Raw genomic sequence first — 20647 nt, forward strand, 5'->3', positions numbered from 1 at the left:
CCTATCCAGATGTCCTTTCTTTTCACATCAATTATAGTCCCTTGTCTCTCTATAGGATTATGGTTTCTTAGAAACTTAAACTATTGTGCCACTATTCTCCATACTATAGCCAATGTGATATTTCTAAAGCACAAGTTCGTTCATCTGTTCCTGTTTCCCACTTCTCTGAAACACTTTGATGTCTTCTCATCGTTTTGGAAAGAGATCCAAACTCCCTAGTCTTCTTGATACTCTTCCTGTGCTCTCTAGTTTTACTGAACTGCCTAGGCTTTGAACACACTTTGCTCCTTTTCTCCTTTAGGTCTTTATGCATACTATTTCCTGTCTGACTTCCTTTTTACCTGGCTAATTTCTGCTCTTCCTCCGAATCTTTTCTTTTAGAAATTTTCTCTCAATCTGGCATCACTGGGATAGTTTCTCAATTGGATCATGATACTTAAAATGTGATGTTTGAATGTTTACTTGGCTTTCTGCTCCATTGGACTTGGCTGTTTGAATGGCTTTGGGACAGCAGATATTGTGCTTTATTTGTTTGCTTTCCTTAAACTTAAATATGGAACTTGACACATAGTTGCCTCCATTAAATATTTTAATATTTAATAAAATATTAAATATTTTAATACTTGTACCCTTTTTTTTTCTCTTTTGCAATACTGGGAATTAAACCTGGAACCTCCTGCAAGCTAGGCAAGCATTCTATCATTGAGCTACATCCTCATTCTGTCTGCATTAAAATATTCAATTAATATTAATTTGTTAATTAAAGTATTAATTAACAAATATTCCAGTGTGGTAGTGATAGAGTGCTTAGTGATAGAGTGCTTAGTCTCCCTCCAGTTTGGGAAGGGAGGTTAGGGACAGCATGAGGATCTTTCACCAAGTCACTCCAAATTTGTGGAAGAAGCAGAGCTAGAACCTGACTTTTTTCATTGGAATGCACTTTGTAATGCAAGATCCTGCAGAAATGCTGGACAGTGTATTTCCTTTTCTGTTGGTCTGTGATGAGGAGAATAGCCTGACAGAGATGTCCCTGGTGGGTGGGCAAATACACAGACTTATGGCAGTCCCATGAATGGGTTTACTAATGTGTTCTCTTTCCCCTCCCTCTTCCTTCCTGTTTACAGTGTCAAGCCAAACTCCCAGCCACAGATACAGGCTGGGGATGATGAGAAGAACCAGAGGACAGTCACTGTCAATCCAGCCCATATGGGAAAGGCCTTCAAGGTTATGAATGAGCTTCGGAGGTACTTTTCCTATCTTGCCTGTGCCCTTTCAGAAGGAACTTGCAGGGAAGCTTTATCAGGGACCAAGAACAGAAGTCAGAACGCCACCACCTAGTGAATTATGACTCTTCCCCACCCACTCTCAGTCACTTGGCTTCCTTCCCCTTTTCAAATTCTGAGACAGAACAACTTTGCCAGAAAATCTCTTTCCTTTATATTTATTTAACACCTATCATTTTAGTGATTAATCACAGGGGAAAATTCCTTTGTAGTTAAAGCAGGTCTGTTCCTAAACTTGATTTCCAACTGAACCAGCTGCTTAAAAACCAATAATAGAACTTCGACACCTACACACAATTGCAAACTAAAGATTGTAGATGTTATATATTTTCTTTTCGCCTCTCTTTCATGCCTCGGGTTGAGCTTAGCTTGGCAGGACAGCTACATGAATGGAAGAATACCTAGTTCCCTAAATGCAGTTTGACTCTGTAAAGAAAGAAATGACACACAAATGTACTCATCCTCATAGAACTAAATAGTGAGGGTCTGCAGGCTGTTGGGAAGGCCAATGTGTGTGTGTGTGACAAGCTTGTTGCAATACAGGTTTAGGGCACTGAACATATTTTTCTTTATGAATTCTGCACATGCAATCTTCCTTACCAAAGAGCTCGGTAGCTTCCGTTGCCCACCTTTATTTACTGGATTCTTTATTGTATTATAAAGTGAAATTGTTTACCACCTTTTTTCTTTGTAGCTCTTGAGTTCCCAGCGGACAGGGACAACTTCTGAGTAATTTTGATCTCTAGCACTTGGTACGTCATAAAAGATTTGATTTTTTTTCTTTCGTTTTTTTTAACCAAAGATGCCCAAAGGTACTGCCTAGGCCTTGGGATGGGTGGGTAGAAAAACAAATCAGAAATGTAAATAGGTTAATAAAAATCATCTTTCTATAGTGTGACTGGGTCTTATGAAGGAGGAATACAATAGGTGTCTGACAGGTGGTAGGTATGCAATAATTTGTTTCTTAAATAATGCAGAAGAAACAAGTATGTTGACTAACTTCGGAGAATACTTCTTAAAGAGAGATGATGCTTGAACTGAATGTGGAAGATTGAGTCAGAGTTAAAGACATGAAGGATATTGGAGGTAGGGAGAAACCTTCTAGCCTGAGAAATGGCATATAGCCAAAGAAGTGTCTGTTAAGTGGGGCATGAGCTACTTTTGAAAGTTTGATTCTATGTTTGTTTCTTCATTTCTTCTTTTTGCACAGCCTAGTCTTTGGCATTAAAAAACAAGTTTAATTAAATTTGTCTTATGCTCTACTGCTCAATTTTTATTAGGCCTCCTGCCAGATTTCTTGGAAGCTTTGCCCCTAGCTGTCTTAGCCATAGGGCAGAGCTGATGTTCATGTCTATGGACTTGGTCTCTTGTCACTAAAGACTTTGTGTGTTGTTCTCTAGACACTATTTGAATCCCAACTTAGTTTTTTGGGGTATGACTTGTGTCCTTTGTCTGATTTAAGAATCTACTTAAGAGTCTAATTCTCTCATCAGGCCTTATTTTGCCTGGTGCAGCCAACTCTGGTGACCATTGAAAGGGAGAGCTGAGGGAATAGATGTGCATAGAGGATTCTTCCTATCCCCACTTCCCATTACTAGCATCATTTCATTTTCTTCAGCAGCTTAAAAAAAAAAAGTCATCCTATGTCCTCTCTGCTTTTGTTACAAGTTACTAGCATTTGTATCTTTCCCCAAGAGTAGGGCTTGACTTGGATTTAATCTCCCACAGTTATGCGATGCTTCTCTTTTGTATTATTCAACATTTGCCATAGTTTGTTCTGAGTAGTGTTTGTTTCCTCAGGATGCTCTGTGGGATAAAAGAGACCCATACCCAAATGAGTTTGAAAAAGGCTATTTACTACACCTCTCTGAGGTGCATAATGTATTTAGGCATGTGCAATATACTTGTTTGAACATTTCCCACACATAATTGAGTGTTGTTAGGTAAAGACCGAGTATATTGTGAAATTTGTTTGGAAAATGCTGATCTAAACATGAAACATAGTCCTCTGCTGAAATTTAAGTAAATAATCTGTTTTTCTTCTTTTTGATTGATCAAATGGACCACAGTCTGTATGTATTTGCCTAGGAAATTTTTAATTCAAATTTAGGCATGAATTTCACTTTCACTTTTTAAAATTAATTAATTAATTAATTTTTATAAAAGGAATGTATTTATTGCAGAACATTTAGAAAATACAGATGAACAAAAAGTCACTTATGGTTTTAATATTAGTGGTAACCATTGTTAATACTTTGGAGAATATTTTCTCTTTTTTATATATATATTTTTTTTAGTTTTAGGTGGACACAGTATCTTTATTTTACATTTATGTGGTGCTGAGGTTTGAACCCAGGGCATGCCAGGTGAGCACTGCACCACTGAGCCACAATCTCAGCCCCCTATTTTCTCTTTAAAATGTCTAAACCTGATTTTTTTATTCATGTAGCACTGTGTCAAATAGTCACTGTTTTATAACATTGAATGAATGATATTCTTTTTTTGCTTTATTTAAAAAACAAAACAAAACAAAACAAAAACAGTTCCCAGGTGTGGGAAGTCTAGGTTTTCCCCATTCCATATATAAAAAATATCTTCAGTGGTTATCTTTGTAGCAGTATAACGTAGTGGTCACATAGACTTTGGTTTTAAATCTTGGCTCTAGTGCTAACTAACTGTGCAACCCTGGGCAAGTTAATTAATCTCCCTGGTCTTACTTTTGTTACCCGTAAAAGGAGGCTAATAATAGTACCAGTCTTGCTGGGTTGTTAAGAGGATTAATGAATAAAGTACTTAGAACAGTGATAGCACATTTATTACTATTGCTAAATATTTGTGCACATTCACGGTTATTTCTATGGAATTAATTCTTAGAAGTAGAATTGCCAATTTCCATGGTCTATAGTATAATACTAACTATTCCTTAGATGTTGCTGTGAGGCCCTGGCACACAGTGAATATTGTGTGTCAGCTATCTGATGATGAGAAGGAGGAGGAGGTAAACACTCTACTAGGTGGCCGGAATATGACAGTAGGTAAGAGAACCGAAGTCTTTCCCTCTATGGAGCTTTTGTTCTCATGGTGTTCAAAAGGCTGTATCAAATTCCAAGATATTTAAATGATAGTCTTCTAAAAACTGTAGTGAAATAGATGAAGCAGGCAGAAAGGGGACCTGGATTGATACTTGATTGATCTGGGTGACTTTAATGGGAAATGGAGAGAGGGTGGGCATACTTTGTTTAGAAGAAGGCCTGGTAAAGCATTTTGCCATGAAGGATTAAGCTAATGAAATGTTATATGATATTCCAGGGATCTGGGGTTATTTTTTTTGTTGTTTTCACATTCCCCTCTCTTAATTTTATGCTATATTAGCTCAAGCACACTTTTTTTTTTTTTTGCAATTTATGAATCACACAATTCACGAGTTTCCTATTATTTTTTACTGCCATGGTAGAGAAAGGGCTGTTGGCATGGTAACCACCCAGCTTTCTCTCCCTTTAGCACTAAATTGCTCTGCTCTAGTCAAACCACAGTGCCTCTGGCAGCAGAGTCCTAGTGACTCTTTGGCCCCTGACTTACCATCCAGCCAGTAGTGGGGATGTGGTCCTTTCGAATGGCATACCCTGACTGGTCCTGAAAAGAAGGAAGCAGGAAGGACAAAGCAACCAATGAGTATTTAGAACCCACAGTATTTCCTATTTCGACTCAACAGGCCTCCCCACTCCCCCACTTTGCCAGGGGATTGAACCTGGGTCTTGGCACATATTAAGCATGTGCTCTACCACTAGCTTCATACTATCCCCTTCACAATTTTAACCTCTCATTTCAACATTGGAAACAGTTCCCAGTCCTCATTTTTTTTTTTAAATTTGGATGCCCTGACATTATGCCTTTATTGCCAGCAACGAACCATCTAAACACATTACTTTCTGTTTTTTTTTTTAGTGACAGCTTTATAAAGATTGAATTAACATGCCATACAGTTCACCTATTTAAGGTATACAGTTTAATCACTTTGAATTTTCAGTGTTATACAACCATAGTCAATTTTAGAATATTTTTGTTGCTCCCCCCCTCACCAAGAAACCCAGTGTACTTTAGTAGTTACCCACTCCCACTTCTTCCCCTGTCTTCATCCCTTTCCCACTTTAGCTCCAGGCAATTACTAGTCTACTTTCTGTCTCTATAGATTGACCTATTTTAGAATCATGCCACATGTAGTCTTTTATGTTTGCCTTCCTTTCACTGAGCATAATGATTTTTAGGGTTCATCCATGTTGTAGCATATCTCAGCTCTTATTCCTTTTTATTGCTGAATAATATTTCATTATATAGACACAGCACTTTTGGCAATATTGAATAATTCTTCTTCAAACATTCACGTACATGTTTCTGTGTGGATATGTGTTTTCATTTCTCTGGAGTTTATATTTAGGAGAGGGATTTACGGGGTCATATGGTTATGTTTAACCTTTGCAGGAAATGCCAGACTACTTTCCAAAAGAGCTGTACCATTTTTATTTCATAAGCAGTGAATGAAGATTTTAATTTCTCCAATTCCTCTCTTAACACTCATTATTATCTTTTTTTTATTATAGCCATCCTAGTGGGTGTGAGATGATATCTTATTATTGTTTTGATTTGCGTTTCTTTGGTGACTCATGATGTTGAAAATGAGTTAATGTGCATATGAACAATTTCTATATCTTATTTTGAGAAAAGTCTATTCAGCTCCATTGCTCAATTTCCTAAAAAAAAAAAATGGATTATTTTTATGTTTTTTATTGAGTTCCCAGAGTTTGGGTTTTTGTGTTCTAGATAAAACCCCAGTATCAGATAGATGATTTGTAAAAAGTTGTTCTCATTTTGTGGATTGGCTTTTTGTATTCCTGATGGTGTCCTTTGAAAAGTACAAATGTTTTAAATTTAGATGTCTGTCATTTTTTTCTTTTGTTGTTTGTTTTTGGTGTCATTTAAGAAAACATTGCCTTTCCTAAAATCATGGGCTTTACTCCTGTGTTTTTTTTCCTAAGAGCTTTATAGTTGTAGCTCTTACACTTAGGTCTTTGATCATTGTAAATTAATTCTTACATATGGTAGGCGGTAGGGATCCAACTTGATTCTTTTACCTATTGATAATCAATTATCCCAGCTAAAGTTCTTGGTGCCCTTGTAAAAGAATCAAAATCAATTTCTGGACTCTCAATTCTGTTCTTTTGATATGTATAGTTATCTTTATGCTCATTCTACATTGTATTTTTTGCTGACTGTCCCTCCATACACACACACACACACACACACACACACACACACACCCAAACACATGTGCACACACATACTTTTTCAAAAATAGAATCAGGATCTTACTCTATTGCCCAGGCTGTCCTCATACTTGTGATCCTCATGACTCAGACTCCTTAGTAGCCTGGACTGTAGGCATGCATCACTTCACTGTGCTTGGCCTTCATCCTCTTACCCATCTCCCATCTTTGGACTCCAGATCTGCTTACTTGATAACCCTACTTAGATGCCCAATAGACAACTCACATTTATCATGTCCAAAACTTCTATTCTTAAAGAAAATACCTTGTGGGAATAAAGAAGAAAAAGAATAAACTAATATTTGCCAAGTATTTACTATTAGCACTGTGCATTATGTCTTTTATGATATATCTCAATTCTGTGATACTCTGGAGATGGTGTAACTCTCCTATGCTAGAGAGCAGTGGGACAGAGTTTTGAATTTCAGTTAGTTCGATTCTAATACCTGAGCACCTTCCTAACAGCTACACTATACTTTTCTACAAATGGTAAAGCATATAGTCCACTTTTCTCTCCTTAAGATTGTTCTTTGGAGTAGTATCATAGCTCAGAAAAAAATGAAAGGAATCCATAGGATTTTTGGTAACTGAAACAGAAGTGCTTGTGAGCCTTGTAGTGCTTTGGTACTGCCTTTTCCCTACCTTCAGGAAAAGCTTACCTTGACTTTTCGGCAAATTTCTCTTGACCATTTATCCAGGTAGATTTATTTGGCCTTGAGTTTTATTTTTCACCTGTTGGAACTGCTCTCTTTCATTTATTTAACTGGATCATCTCTATTCCCCATTCCTTCTTATCTCTTTCTCATTTGTTCACAAATTATCAGCCTTTTTGGATATCTGCAATAAATTTCATTCTGACATTTGTTTGTTTGCTTCTAGCACTGAAAATTTGACTCTTTTTTGTTTCTCTTTAAAATATTGGTATCTAAAAAAATTATTATTATTCATAAATAGCAGTAACTATAGCAACTATAAATAGCAGTAACTAAAGTCTCCTAAAATCCTTAATAGAAGTGAAAGTATCCAAGGTTTGTCTATTCATGTTAGGTATATAGTTTTTACAATAGTTTTGACCAGACTTAAAAAAACAGCCTGTTCTTAGGTGACTTTCTGCCACTCCATTTTATTTCTGTGATATGTGTCCTAAGGGCTACTAAGACAGGTGCGAAAGCTGTGGCAAGCTTATTTGTTCATGTTCTCATAGGGGCAGCATCAGTTGTGTTCCTGTTTGTGCTGATGTATTCTGATAAGGTTGGTGTGTGAGGTCTGCGGCCCACTGTGGGGTGAGGTCCTAACTCCTGGGTTTTACCTCTTGGTTCCTGCAGGTCTTACCTTCTTAGAAGCCTACCACTCGTACTTTACGCCATGTGGTGGACATTTCCTGAACACCTGTTGTGTTGGAAGCCCATTGTCTTCTGTTTTTTCCCATTCTGAGTGTCAGCCACTTGTGAGGCATCATGGTCGAGTGGGAAAAGCACTATTTCTGGAGTCGAGAATCGGCCTTCTCAGGCGTCTCTTCACTTCTCTGGGCTTCATAGACCACACAACCTCTCAGGGCACTGCAGCTCCAGCTGTCTCAGGCTTTATGATCACAATTCTCTAAGTGAACCTATCTTAATAGTTGACAGTGGCTTAATGTACTAGATCTGAGATGGCAAATATGTAGTTTCTCTTCCATCTGCCAAGCATGGCAGACTCATTAACTGGTTTCAACATCCTCACATAAAACCCAGACATGACTTCAGATTTTTTGTACCAGTATATGTGTGCTAAACAACCACTACCAGTGAATCATGGTTGAGATGTGTTTGTTGTCCTGGTCTTCCCTCCTATCTGCAGTGCTTTCATCTAAAGGAGGCACTAGTAGGATTAGGTACCATAGAATGAGTTCTAGGGATGAGATATGTGCATGAAAATGCTGTTTCCACTTTCTATACTCCCTTTCTGTGGGACCTTGGGAAAGTTACTTAATTTCTCTGGGCCTCAGTGTCCTCATTTTTTATGTGGAAAATAACAATTAGCCCCATATCATCATGTTGTAGAGAGGAATAAGTGAACTAATATGTGTTAAAAATGCTTAGAACAGTTCCTGGCACATATAACTCAATAAATGTTATCCATTATATTAATTACAGACATGATAACAACTTGGAAGGCTGATAAAGGAAAAATTCTTGGTTTGACAGGGTATTATGGCTCCCTGTCAATCTTTAAATATCCATCTGTCTATGAATATGAGTTGATTCCCATTTATTCATTCACTTATCCAGAAAAATGCAGGGTAAAGCTTTACCTTGACAGTTGTAGTGATTGGAACTTGCAAAGGGTCTTCAGTATGTGTGTGCAGGTAGAGGGCTCTTGGTTATAGTGTTAAATCTGGATGTGAAGAGACATGCTGGAGTCTGGCTTGCCTCTTACAGTTTTGCATGTGGGTGAACCCTTGGGGAGTTGTTAGCACTCAGTCTTGCTGGTGGCACACTTGGTGGTGTGCTCGTGTACCTCAGCATTCAGTCATCACTAGCAGCCTGAGGTATTGCCACTGCTTTCTGAGCCTTTGTCCTCCTAATTCTCAGAGCTGATGGTATTGGGAACAGAGAGTGAAGATTAATGAAGCAGCCTGACTTACAGCCACAGAGTAGTTGGATATCTCTTTGTGGAAGATTTATCAAATACTTGAATGAAGGAGCCCATCCCTTTGCTTAACTCAAGATAGAGCAAATTTCTCTGGCTACTTCATGTGGCAAACCGGTGTGAAGTCTGGGTGGGAGAAAACAATATCCTGGTATGATGTGGGTAGGTGTTCGTGCTGTGACCCATCCTGTCCCTTCCCTGGTGTCTTGCAGTAAGCAGCTGTTGTGTGACGTGATGATTGTGGCAGAAGATGTGGAAATAGAAGCCCACCGTGTGGTCCTGGCAGCCTGCAGTCCCTACTTCTGTGCGATGTTCACAGGTATGGTGAGGGGCACACAATAACCTATGGTGTGGGGCTGCTGCCCCCGTGGGAGGAGATTGATGGTGGTGGCACAAGGGGAGGGAGGAATGAGAAGGCTGTGAAGCTTACTGTGAGGAGCTTCCCTTTCTCAGCTTTGTACCATAGAGAACTTCTGGAACCAAAGTCTCAACCAAGCCAGCTGGACATGTAGACCCTTGACCACTACGAGGAAGAGAGGTGGAATCGTGTAGTCCATTAGTTCTCAAGCTTTAGCATGCACTAAAATTAGGGAGCTTGTTAACAATGCAGTCTATGTTCATTGCCAGGCCTTCTGGTCTCCCATTTTGCATGAGGGACACTGAGGCTGAGTGAGGGGAAGGGACTTGCCCAAGGTCATACAGTGAATGAATGGGACTTGGATTCTTGACACCTGGCCTAGTGCTCTATCATTGGACCCACATCTTGTTCTTCCTTAGCCTTTCCTTCCAGGCAAGCACCTGGGGTCTCCTCTAGCCTTTATAGAGGTGTGGAAGAGATTTGAAGAAATGATGGTGGGGATTGGTATTGAGACATGAGAATGATCAAAATCTAGCATAGTTTCAGCACCTTTGCCAACTCCCCAGGGATCCGCTTCCTGGGCACATGTAGGAAAGGATCACATTTTACACTTAAAACTCTGGGCTGAATTTCTTGAAATCCACAGGCTTCCCATCTGTAGTTCCTCATAGCACCTCCCCTGAATCAGATACATGCAGTGCTGTATAAATCACTGCTGATAGAAGGAGTGCCATCAGAGCTCAAAGGACCCTCTGACTTGGTCAGGTGTGCCTATCTCATGTTTTCCAAGAACCATTTTCCTGCTCTGAATGTAGTGACCATCACTCTGCATTCTGTTTCTCTGGTCTGTTTCCTGGTGTAACACTCTCTTTGGAATGATCACAAACTCAGTTTCAAGGTTTTTATTTCCTTTTTACCCCTTTCCTTCATCCATCTCTTTCTAAAATAATTTATCTTGTCGCCAACAGTTATTTAGGTGAAACATTAATGAATAGCTATGCCAATATAGCTCTTTGTGTGTGTGTGTGGTTTGAAAGTCCAGTATTGAGAGAAACCTGTTTGGAATTGCAGTGAATTGTAGTGTTGGCTTTGCTTTTGACTGATGAACTTGTTTCTAGGATAGATGAAATGCCTTAGAAAAGACAAAGTGATTTTAGAGCTTGGGAGAACACATGCTTCCGGAGCAGGTCTTGGATTCTAGTAATTGAAGGGAGACTGCAAGAGAAGAAAGCTAGTCTCATGTGATGCCCAGCTCAGTCCTTCCCTTGGGTCTGGTTACCATCCATTGTTCCATCCACTCATTCATCCTTCCACTCATCCATCCATTTGCCCATCCTTGAAAACACTATCCACATATGCAGATTACAAGAAAAGATCAGAAAATGTTAGCAAGCAAAAGTAAAAATAAATAAGTAAAAAATTACATGTATTACATCTCCTAGGTAAGATTATGGTTTATATCCTTTCATATTTTATATTTATAAAATGGACATATACAAAATCATTTTTCAACATAAGTAAGTTCATTTTACATGTACAGTTGAAATGTCTTTTTTGATAGGTATAATTTTTAAAACTACTATTCATTTTCTGAGGTGTTTTTCTTGCCTCTTTGCCCATGTAGCTCCTATTTGTCTTTCATTACCCCACAAGCATCCCTTCCTCAGGAGGGCCTTCCATGACCCCTCAGACTAGGTTAAATCCCTTTGTTACTTACTTCCAATGTACCTTATACTACTATTTTCTAGTATTATTCCTAATCTCAGTATCTGATTTCCCTGATCAATTATAAGCTCTATGAGGCTAAGAATTGTACTTCTTAACTGATGCAACTTTATTGCCTACCGTAGTCTTCCATGCAATAAGTGCTTAATAAAAATGTTTAATTGAAGTTGGTATTATATTATGAATATCTTCCCATGTTGATGAAATCATACCTACATTCCTAATTTCAATGACTTTGTAAGATTCCATCATATGTATCCTAATAGAAAATCCATCTCTTCATTTGTTGGAAGTTATAGTTTTAATATTTTCCTATTGTAAATAATGCTCTAATGGGCATCCTTGCATCTTAATCTTCATTTTGATTATTTCCTTATAATAGATCCCTAGAACAGGAAATACGTGGTTAAAGGCCATGCATATTTGAAGAGCTGTAAGATGTGTCACCCTTCAGCTGTTCCAGCCTGTACTCCCATCAGCACTAAATGAGATTTGTATATTCTTGAGGCCCCTTGGCTTTGCTTAAATAGATATGAAAAACATTGCAAAATTCTGTTCCAATTATCAGATTTGGCTTTGAAATGCATAAAGTTCATTGTGAAAAGGCCCAGCTGACTCTTGTTAAATCTATTTCCATCAGCATGTTTAGGGCCCAAAGAAAATACACATGGTTTTATTCCAACTGAGTTGTATGATTTTGATCTTTTAGTCAGGCTTAGGTGTTTTTATGTGTATATTTTTTGTCCTTTGAGTTCATGTTGTCCAAATTTCCTGTGGCAGTTCCAAATACCAGCTCTATACTCCTTGACCATGTCCTGTCCACATGGAATACAAATGGTGAAACTGAGTGTCTCTCCAGAGAGTGTTCAAATCCAGCCAGGGTGTAAGAAGATCTAAGATGGGCAGTCACCTTACCTGCCTTCTGTTCCTTTCAGGATAACATGGGTAGTGTGTATGCTGCCTACCTTTGTCCTGTAAGTATGGAATACTTACAGCTTTTCCACTCTCCCCATCTAATATCTCCATTCCAGGGGATGCAATTTTCCTATAGAATGGGCTAGATATATGCATTTTACCAGAGATTGAACCTACGGGTACTTAATCACTGAGTCACATCTTTAGTTCCCCCCCCCTTTTTTTTTGGATTATGGACCTTTATTTCATTTATTTATATGTAGTGCTGAGAATCGAACTCAGTGCCTCAAACATGCTAAGCAAGTGCTCTACCACTGGGCTGCAATCCCAGCCCTCTTCAGCCCTTTTTTATATTCTATTTAGAGATAGGGTTTTGCTGAGTTTGCTTGAACTCATGATCCTCCTGCCTCAGCCTCCTATGCTGCTGGGATTACAGGCATGTACCACTGCACCCGGCTACTGGACTAATCAATTTTTTTTATCATGCCTTTTACTCTGGGCTCTCTATGCACTATAGTATTTGCACTCCATATGAGTCTCTGACATGTCATCCCCATTTTCTGGTGTTAAAGGAACTGAGGTCTAAAGAATATTGGGGCTCAGGGTCTTACATCCATTATTAAGGCTCAAAGATGTTTGGGGTTAATCCCACATGAAGACCTGGGAGTGTTATGTCCTACACTCTTCTGATTTTTTTGTACTATATACTGTATTGATTTCAATGAGTCATGATCCAGTTTGTATTAGATTTAGCCTGATGTTCAACTCATTCCTTTGAACATATGAGTAGAAATAGGGAGAAGAGGTCAGGAGTGTGCTGAGGTTTTAGAGGCAAGGGGGTTAGAATTTGAGTGGACACCAGTCATTCACAAAGTAGAACAACAAGGGCCTGGCTCTGTTACCCCTAGGCATGCACTTATTCCATAGAACATTTGTTTTACCCTTTCTGCCTACCAGACCCTCCCAGGCCCCAGTTCATGGCCTGTGCCTGTGTCCTGCGTGATTGTGTGGTTTGTCAGTGCAGGAACTCAGCAAAATCTAACATAGACAACAGGGCATAGAGGGAAGGAGAACCAGGGATCTGAGTCCTTTCTTAGGGCCTGGAGGTAGTAGAAGTACAAGATAGGCTCTGGTTTCTGAGAGCTTTGCCTCTATTGAGTCAGAGATTTGACAGAATATTTCATTAAATGCTCTAGGTACCAGAGTAATGTGGTACTCCAATAATGACTAATGGCCTCACCTTCCATGTGACTATCTTCTTGAGTCAGTCACCTTTGGACAAATGACAGTGATGTAGGGTTTCTTCTTCCTATCCTTGAAATATCACATCAAAGTCAGACATCCTTTTCTAGCTTAGAAGACTCAGAATGGGGACTGAGAAATACAATACAATAGTTATGTCTAATAATGTAACTTATTATTAGATAATAATAAGGTATCTACCATATCACTGTCTTGATGTAGAAATGGCTTTTTAAGCAGTGATTTGGATTGTGGTTCCACAGAGGCCTTTTTATTGCCTAGGAATGGAGACTGCCATTTATCCTCAGCATCTCCCCATTAAGTTGCACCTGGTTTGACTGAGATGGCTTAGGGAAGACTTGTGTGAGCTTAGAGCTCAGCCTTAAAATACACATCATCATGGGAGGTCACTTTTGCTAAGGAATGTTTTATGAATGTTAACAGGAAGTGATATGATATAGAGGCCTTTTTGCTAAGGATTTAACACTAAAGTGCTGATGCTACCTTGCTTGGGAGATAGCATGGTATCTTGGAGAGGGCTTTGGAGCCACAATGACCTGGCTTCCAATTCTATTCTCAGCCCTGAACCAAGGAACTCACTCACCCTCTTTGGTCCTCAGTTTTCTTATCTGTGAGACTGGAGTAATAATAGCTACAGAGCAAATATAGGTAATGGGTTTAAGGCACCCAGCACAGAATAGGTACTTAATGCAGTTTACTCTTATTTGTAGAGCAATTCATCATTTCCAAAGCACTTATAATTTAAGGGGTAGCTATGAAACTCACCATCCTGATGGTGTTTAGGATTGATATGAAATGTTTATGTGGCTACATAGGTGTTTCCTTCTGTCACTAGCTGGGCAGAGAGACCTGTGCAGGTGGAGGAGGTCTGAGATTCCAAGGAAGGTGGGTGATGAGGTGATACCTACCACTGTGGCTCTGCAGGATCCTGCTGTCCCAACTTTCTCTCTTTGTCTCATTTAGCCCAGAAAATAAGGCAGGGCAGGGAATGTCCTTATTTCACAGGAAACAGAGGTCAGACTTGTGCAGTCAAATGGTCCAGACCTCTGATTTGCAGGAGGATTGGCTTGGATACAAGGAGAGGGCAGAGCATTTCTTTCTCATATATGAGGTTAACACTTGACATAGGCCTTAATGCTCAGCTCTATCCAAACAAGTTGGCAATTCAGAGATTAGGACATAGATGGATGAGGGTTAGGGAGAAGACACTTCAATATCATTTTAACATACATGAAGGATCATTGTACAAAAGATAAGGTTCGCCTGTTTTCTTTCTACCTACCATACAAGATTATAAATTGCAGCACAGAAGAGCCAAATTGGGAATGAGGAAGAATTCCATAATGTAAGAACTCTTGAGTGCACCTTTTTCTTCTCTTTGAGGACATCCAGTTTTGTAGGGGCCTGGTGGCTTAGCTTTGGTTCGTCAGAGAGACCTGCCAGCCAATCTACCATTGCTTTCCCATTCTCAGGGCTTCATTTATTTAATAATAGCATTGAGTTTATACCAGTGACCTGGATGATGAGTCAGTGATTTGTTTTCCTCCAGATTTCTTGAATTTTCAGTGATGGTAAAATATTTTTTCCTTTTACTCCTCAAGTTGAGCCTCCTCCTTCTTGCTCTTCTTTGGCAATTTTTCACCTATAAAGATCTCAGTTGTACACATGGTATGCTTGCTAGGATCTAGGATTAAGACTTGAACACTTGTACCTGATAGAGGTGTGGAATTTTTTTTTTTAATTGGTTCTTTTTAGTTATACATGACTGTAGCATTCATCTTGATAGGTGTGGAATTATTTGCTCTCCTGGGATCTCTTTGGTTCTTGGAGGACCCTAAGGTAGGGTCCAATAGTTTAAAGAAGTTTAAGACACTGTCCCTTAGACCTGGCCGTAGCATCTTCTACTTGATATTCTGCTGCAGTCTTCCAGTTGTTTAACCTGCTTCCACTTCTGTTTGTCCATCCCAACTCATTTTCCACATTGTAGCTATAGTAGTCTCCCCCAAATAGCAATCTGATGTATCCCTCGCCTCCTAAAACCTGTCAGGGGCTTCCAGTTACCTTTGAGATGAAGTCTGAACTCCTTAGCATGGGCTGCAAGACCCTCAATTGGTCCAGACCCTGCCTCTGTCTCCAGCTTTGTTTCACTCTCCCTCCTTTTGCAAGCTGTGCTCCAGCTAGACTGAACTTATTATGGCTCCCAGCAGGCCTTGTTCTTTCTTACTTCCAGACCTTTCCATATACTATTCTCTTAGGAGTGCTTTTCCCTCATTCTCACTTCTCTCCTGAATAATTGTAACTCCTCCAGAGCAGTTGTTCTTAACTACTGTGAATCAATCCAAAGAGAACAATGGATTCTCCCTAGAAAAGCAGGCATGTGCTCCCATGTGTTTATCACTTTGCACACAGCTTTAGGATGCAGGAATCCCTTACTGAAGAACTTTTGAAGCAGAATCTCCTATTCTTGCATTTGACACTCTTTGTAGTTGTTGAGTACTTGTCTCTTCTCTGCTAGACAGATTCATGAGGGCAGGGTGAGGACTTGGTCATCTTTGTGTCCTCTGGGCCTAGCATAGTGCTTAGCTCACGGAGGCACATTTGATATATGCTTGCTGAATGAATGAACCAGTATTACCCTGAGTGGATCTTGTTCTGTTTGGAGAAAATGATTTAGAGAACATGTATATTTACATACAACAAGTGGAAGATGGCAAGTGCCAAAAGGATATGCAGCTGATGTACATCTTTGAAAGTTCAGATCCTGAGATAGCTGCTAGGGCCCCTTGTGAAGAACTAGCAGAGCAGGGCTCTTGTATTAATGTTAGAGATGGAAAAAACTTATGGAATGCATGTTCTCTTTTCTAGAAATATTTTGTCAAACTGTTAGATGTGTGTGAAGAAGCAAAAATGATCAAGCCCTTGATTGTTTCTACCCCTCAGGAGGTATTGAAGCCCATGGACTTGAGATATCAAGAGAAAACCTCCCTTCTTCCTTTTTTTTCCTCTGACTCCAATAATAATTTTCAAAGTGCTTATTTTATGCCAAACACTTTATTACATGTTGAGGATATCTTTACTAATAAGCCTAGCAAGGTCCTGGCCCATTAGGTTCTTGCTTGAAATATATTAAGTGCTATCTTGTCTCCAGAATTTGGAACGATGCTTTGAATTTGGGAATGTGTTTATTAAGGTCATGGTTAGGGTCATATTTAAATTATAGAGGGGTTTATTAGAAATGATTCAGGATACAGAGTTAGGCCCAGCTTCCAATCCCAGCTCTGCTCCCTACTGTCTACATGCAAATATATCTTAAAGTGCCAGTTCTATAATTTGTCAAGTGGCAGCAATTATCCACTTTCAGGGTTTGTTGGGAGAATTCAATGAAATAATGTGCATGAACCCTTAGTAGAGGGGATGGTACACAGTAGTGACTATACCTATTCCCATTTTTAGGGCCTGTTTAAACTGAAATCTTAATTTGGTGTAATTGTTTTTGCTGATTCACAAGAAGCAATAAGATTGGATTCTATAAGTCTGTGTGACCTATACCAGTCTCTAAGAGAGCTTTCTTAGAAGATAACTATCATTCAAACCCCTAGTTTTTCTTTTATGGTGTCATTTTTTTGGGCAACTTATTAAAATTTTAGGTGCTTAATGTAGAAAATGAAAAATTTCAGAGTTATGCAAAGAAGCAAGAAAAGGTCCATATAAGTCCCACTGTTCAGAAAACAGTGTACTAATCTTTTGTGGAGTATGAAAACCTGTTAAGAGTCTGGTAAAAATGATCTGTCTTGGGCTGGAGTTGTAACTCAGAGGTAGAGCACTTGCCTCGCAAGTGTGAGGCACTGGGTTTGATCCTAACACCACATAAAAACAAATAAAGGCATTGAGACCATGTACAACTAAAAAAAAATTTTTTTAAATGATCCATCTTCCTTTCAGAAAAAAACAAAATACTTTTGTGTATGTATACAAATATTTTATACAATTTCAGGAGTTTCCCTTTGTTTACCTCAAAGTTATAAACCCCTCACCTGACCCCCAAGCACAAAGTCCACCCCAGAAACCAATCAGCCCAGGTTCCAGTTGCACTCTTACAGGAGGGCTTCTCAGCCTCTTGGTTCTTATAGTCAGCCTGCTGCTTTTTTCAGTATCATTTTGTAAGTCTAAGATCTTAAACCAAGAATTAGCTCTATTTGATTATCTTTTGCAGTATATTTACCAATTGGACCCTCTTTAATGAACTACTTTTTTTTTTAAGTTGTAGATGGACACAATACCTTTATTTATCTATTTATTTTTATGTGGTGCTGAGGATTAATCCCAGGGCCTCACACATGCTAGGTGAGTGCTCTACCACTGAGCCACAACCCCAGCCCTTTAATGAACTTCTTATTAGCTGTTGAGAGAGAGGGAGAGAGTGAGAATTTAACCACTGATTTCTTTGTCTATGCTTGTTTTTGTTTGTGTGTCTCAGCATAAATTTGAGAGATTGCGAACCTAGCTTATGGGTGTAGGAAGAATCTACCATCTTTTCCTGTTTCCCCTTCATCCTGCACCAGGGCTCATTGTGCTGGGACCTTTTTCACTGGTCTCCATAGCAGTTAGAGAAGAGAGAACAAAGTAGAGAGAGGGTCTCTGGTCCTCCTGGTCTGGCAGTGAAGCCAGTGGGCAGGATTTGGAAATCACTCCTGCTGTCCACTTGCCTCCCTGTTCCACAGTCACTCAGATCTAGAACTGTGTCAGAGGAATCGTGTGCAGTCCGAGCAGCTTGGAGGTGGGTGTCTGCAACCCACATGCTGTACTGTACTTTATTTTCTTGGCTTCAGTTCCTTGAATTCCACAGTAAACATTGGTTGAAAACAACTGCCCAGGCTGTTTTACCACTCACGTTAGGGCTTCTGAGTGACTTGTTTTTTGCAGTCAGGTTGTCCTTTATTTCATGTGCTCTCTGTTTCCTTCTGAAATCAGCACTTGCTGGAGGAAACTGGCACTAGGGAAACCTAAGTGCTGTCTTTATAGTGCAGGCAGGAATGTGCTGCTGCTGCTACAACCCTTGTTCATAGCCCTGTATCCTTTATTTCTTGTTTTATTATCAGGGCCTCCCAACTGTTCTCCCTGGGTCGATCCAGCTTCCTCCCTGCTTCCAAAATTTCATTCAGAAATAGCCATCTGTTGATGTCATTCCCCTGTTTAAAACCTCTCAGTGGTGCTGGCCTCTGGATGAAGTCCAAGTTCATTTGCACAACTTGTAGGGCTCTGCAAGTCCTGCCCTCAACCACCTCTTGAGCTTCCTTCTTCGCACCATGACCCGTGTGCAGCCACAGCAGCCTCTCACCATTCCCCTGATGTATCCTTCTGGTATTTTCTTCCCTGTATCCATATGGGGCCCATATCCTGCTCATCCTCTAATGCCCAGCTCAATTGTGATCCCCTACTGCCTCTCTGGAGTTCCCAGGTGGGGTTTGTTGCACTTTCTCCGTATTCGTGGGATTTAGCATAGTGGTTATAAACGTGGGCTCTTAAATCAGACTCCCTGGCGTTCACCCCATCCTGGTCCCTTCCTACATGTGTGACCAAGGGCAAGATGAACTACCTTCCCTCCTGTGTCTCATTTTCTTTTTGTGTAAAATGGGGATAATATTAATAAGCCCAATAGGTGGTTATGTGGATTGAAGGAGGCAACAATTTAAAGTGGGGTTTCATTAGCACTCAACAAGTGTTATTTTTTTCTTGTCATTTTGGTACTTTGTACTTACCTTTGCTGAGTTCTTATTCTTTTTTTTTTTTTTTTTTTTAATTTAGTTGTAGGACACAATACCTTTATTTATTTATTTATTTTTATGTGGTGCTGAGGATTGGGCCCAGGGCCTCACATGTGCTAAACAAGCACTCTACCACTGAGCCACCACCTCAGCCCCAAGTTCTTATTCTTTTATAAATCTTTTTATGTATCTCTTACTAGAACCTGTGCTCTTGGAGCACAGGTGCAGGTTTTGTTCATGGCCCTATGTGTACAAGTTTGCAGTAAACATTGGTTGAATGAGCTACTGCACATTGATTTGCCTTCACACTAAAAGTAGGGGATGGTTAAGATGGGGTTTGTGGGTGGTCAGAGACTCAAGGCTATGTGGCCTTCCCATCAGTGGCTTACAATCTTTGCCTCAGTTCCTTCTGCTTCGCAGAGCTCAGGCCCTGTTTTCCTATTTCCATGACAAGGCAGGAGGCCTCTTAGAAGTTAACTATACCATAGGTGCCAGATTTGTGTCCTTTTTGTTCTTGTTGTGAACTGCAGGTGACATGTCTGAGAGTAAAGCCAAGAAGATTGAAATCAAGGATGTGGATGGGCATACGCTTAGGAAGCTGATTGATTACATCTATACTGCAGAAATTGAGGTGACTGAAGAGAATGTGCAGGTGAGCCTATCAGTGAATTGCATGCTTGGGACCTGCCTTTTTCTAGCATTGTTTCATTTAACCCTCACAACTCAGGGGTCACTGAAGAAGAAACCAACACCGCAGAGAGACTGGGTGCCTTCCTGGGTCATATGGCCAGTAGGTGGGCCAGCTGGTCCCTAAACTCCTGCCTGGTTGGCATGGGCAGCCATGTTCTTAACCACTAAGCCAGGATAACTCTGGGTTCTAGGAGTGAAGAAATTTTAAAGTGTTTTTTTTTTTTTCTTTTGTAGTTGGACACAATACCTTTGTTTATTTATTTATATGTGGTGCTGAGGATTGAACCCAGTGCCTCACATGTGCTAGGCAAGCACTCTACAAGTCACATTGAACCACAATCCCAGCCTTTGGGAGTGAAGAATTTTTAATTCATGTTGATTCAGTATCTCATGAAGGAAGAATCAGGAACTTGGGTGACCTCTCCATCTCCAGGTCATCTTCCATCTCATAAGAAGGGTTTTTCTGTTTTTTTTTTTTTTTAGCATAAAACTTCATATTTACTTGAAGCTGAAACCTCTGTAGTGACAAAAATAAAAAAAAAAACTATTTCCCTTTTCCAGAATATCACCCCGTTTTCCAAGATCTATGTATTTGAGAGGCTGAATTGAAAATTGTTTATTCTCTCAGTTCATTCCAAATGTTTGAGTTCCCATTATCTGCCATGCATTTTGTTTAGCTCTTGTGGTAGCAGCAGT

The 20647-nt window shown here is 39.7% G+C and overlaps 1 protein-coding gene across 1 annotated transcript in view; it reads left to right on the top strand.

Annotated features, from left to right (window-relative positions):
• Klhl3 (kelch like family member 3) overlaps positions 1–20647 on the top strand; it is a 103232-nt gene that overhangs the window by 15819 nt on the left and 66766 nt on the right. Inside the window, exons 2-4 of the mRNA XM_077796968.1 lie at positions 1125–1244; positions 9448–9554; positions 19792–19913. Of these exons, the coding sequence (XP_077653094.1) occupies positions 1125–1244; positions 9448–9554; positions 19792–19913 (349 nt within the window). The remainder of the gene's footprint in view (positions 1–1124; positions 1245–9447; positions 9555–19791; positions 19914–20647) is intronic.

The sequence above is a fragment of the Urocitellus parryii genome, chromosome 1 (genome assembly GCF_045843805.1).
Source record: "Urocitellus parryii isolate mUroPar1 chromosome 1, mUroPar1.hap1, whole genome shotgun sequence".
NCBI classification, from domain to species: domain Eukaryota; kingdom Metazoa; phylum Chordata; class Mammalia; order Rodentia; family Sciuridae; genus Urocitellus; species Urocitellus parryii.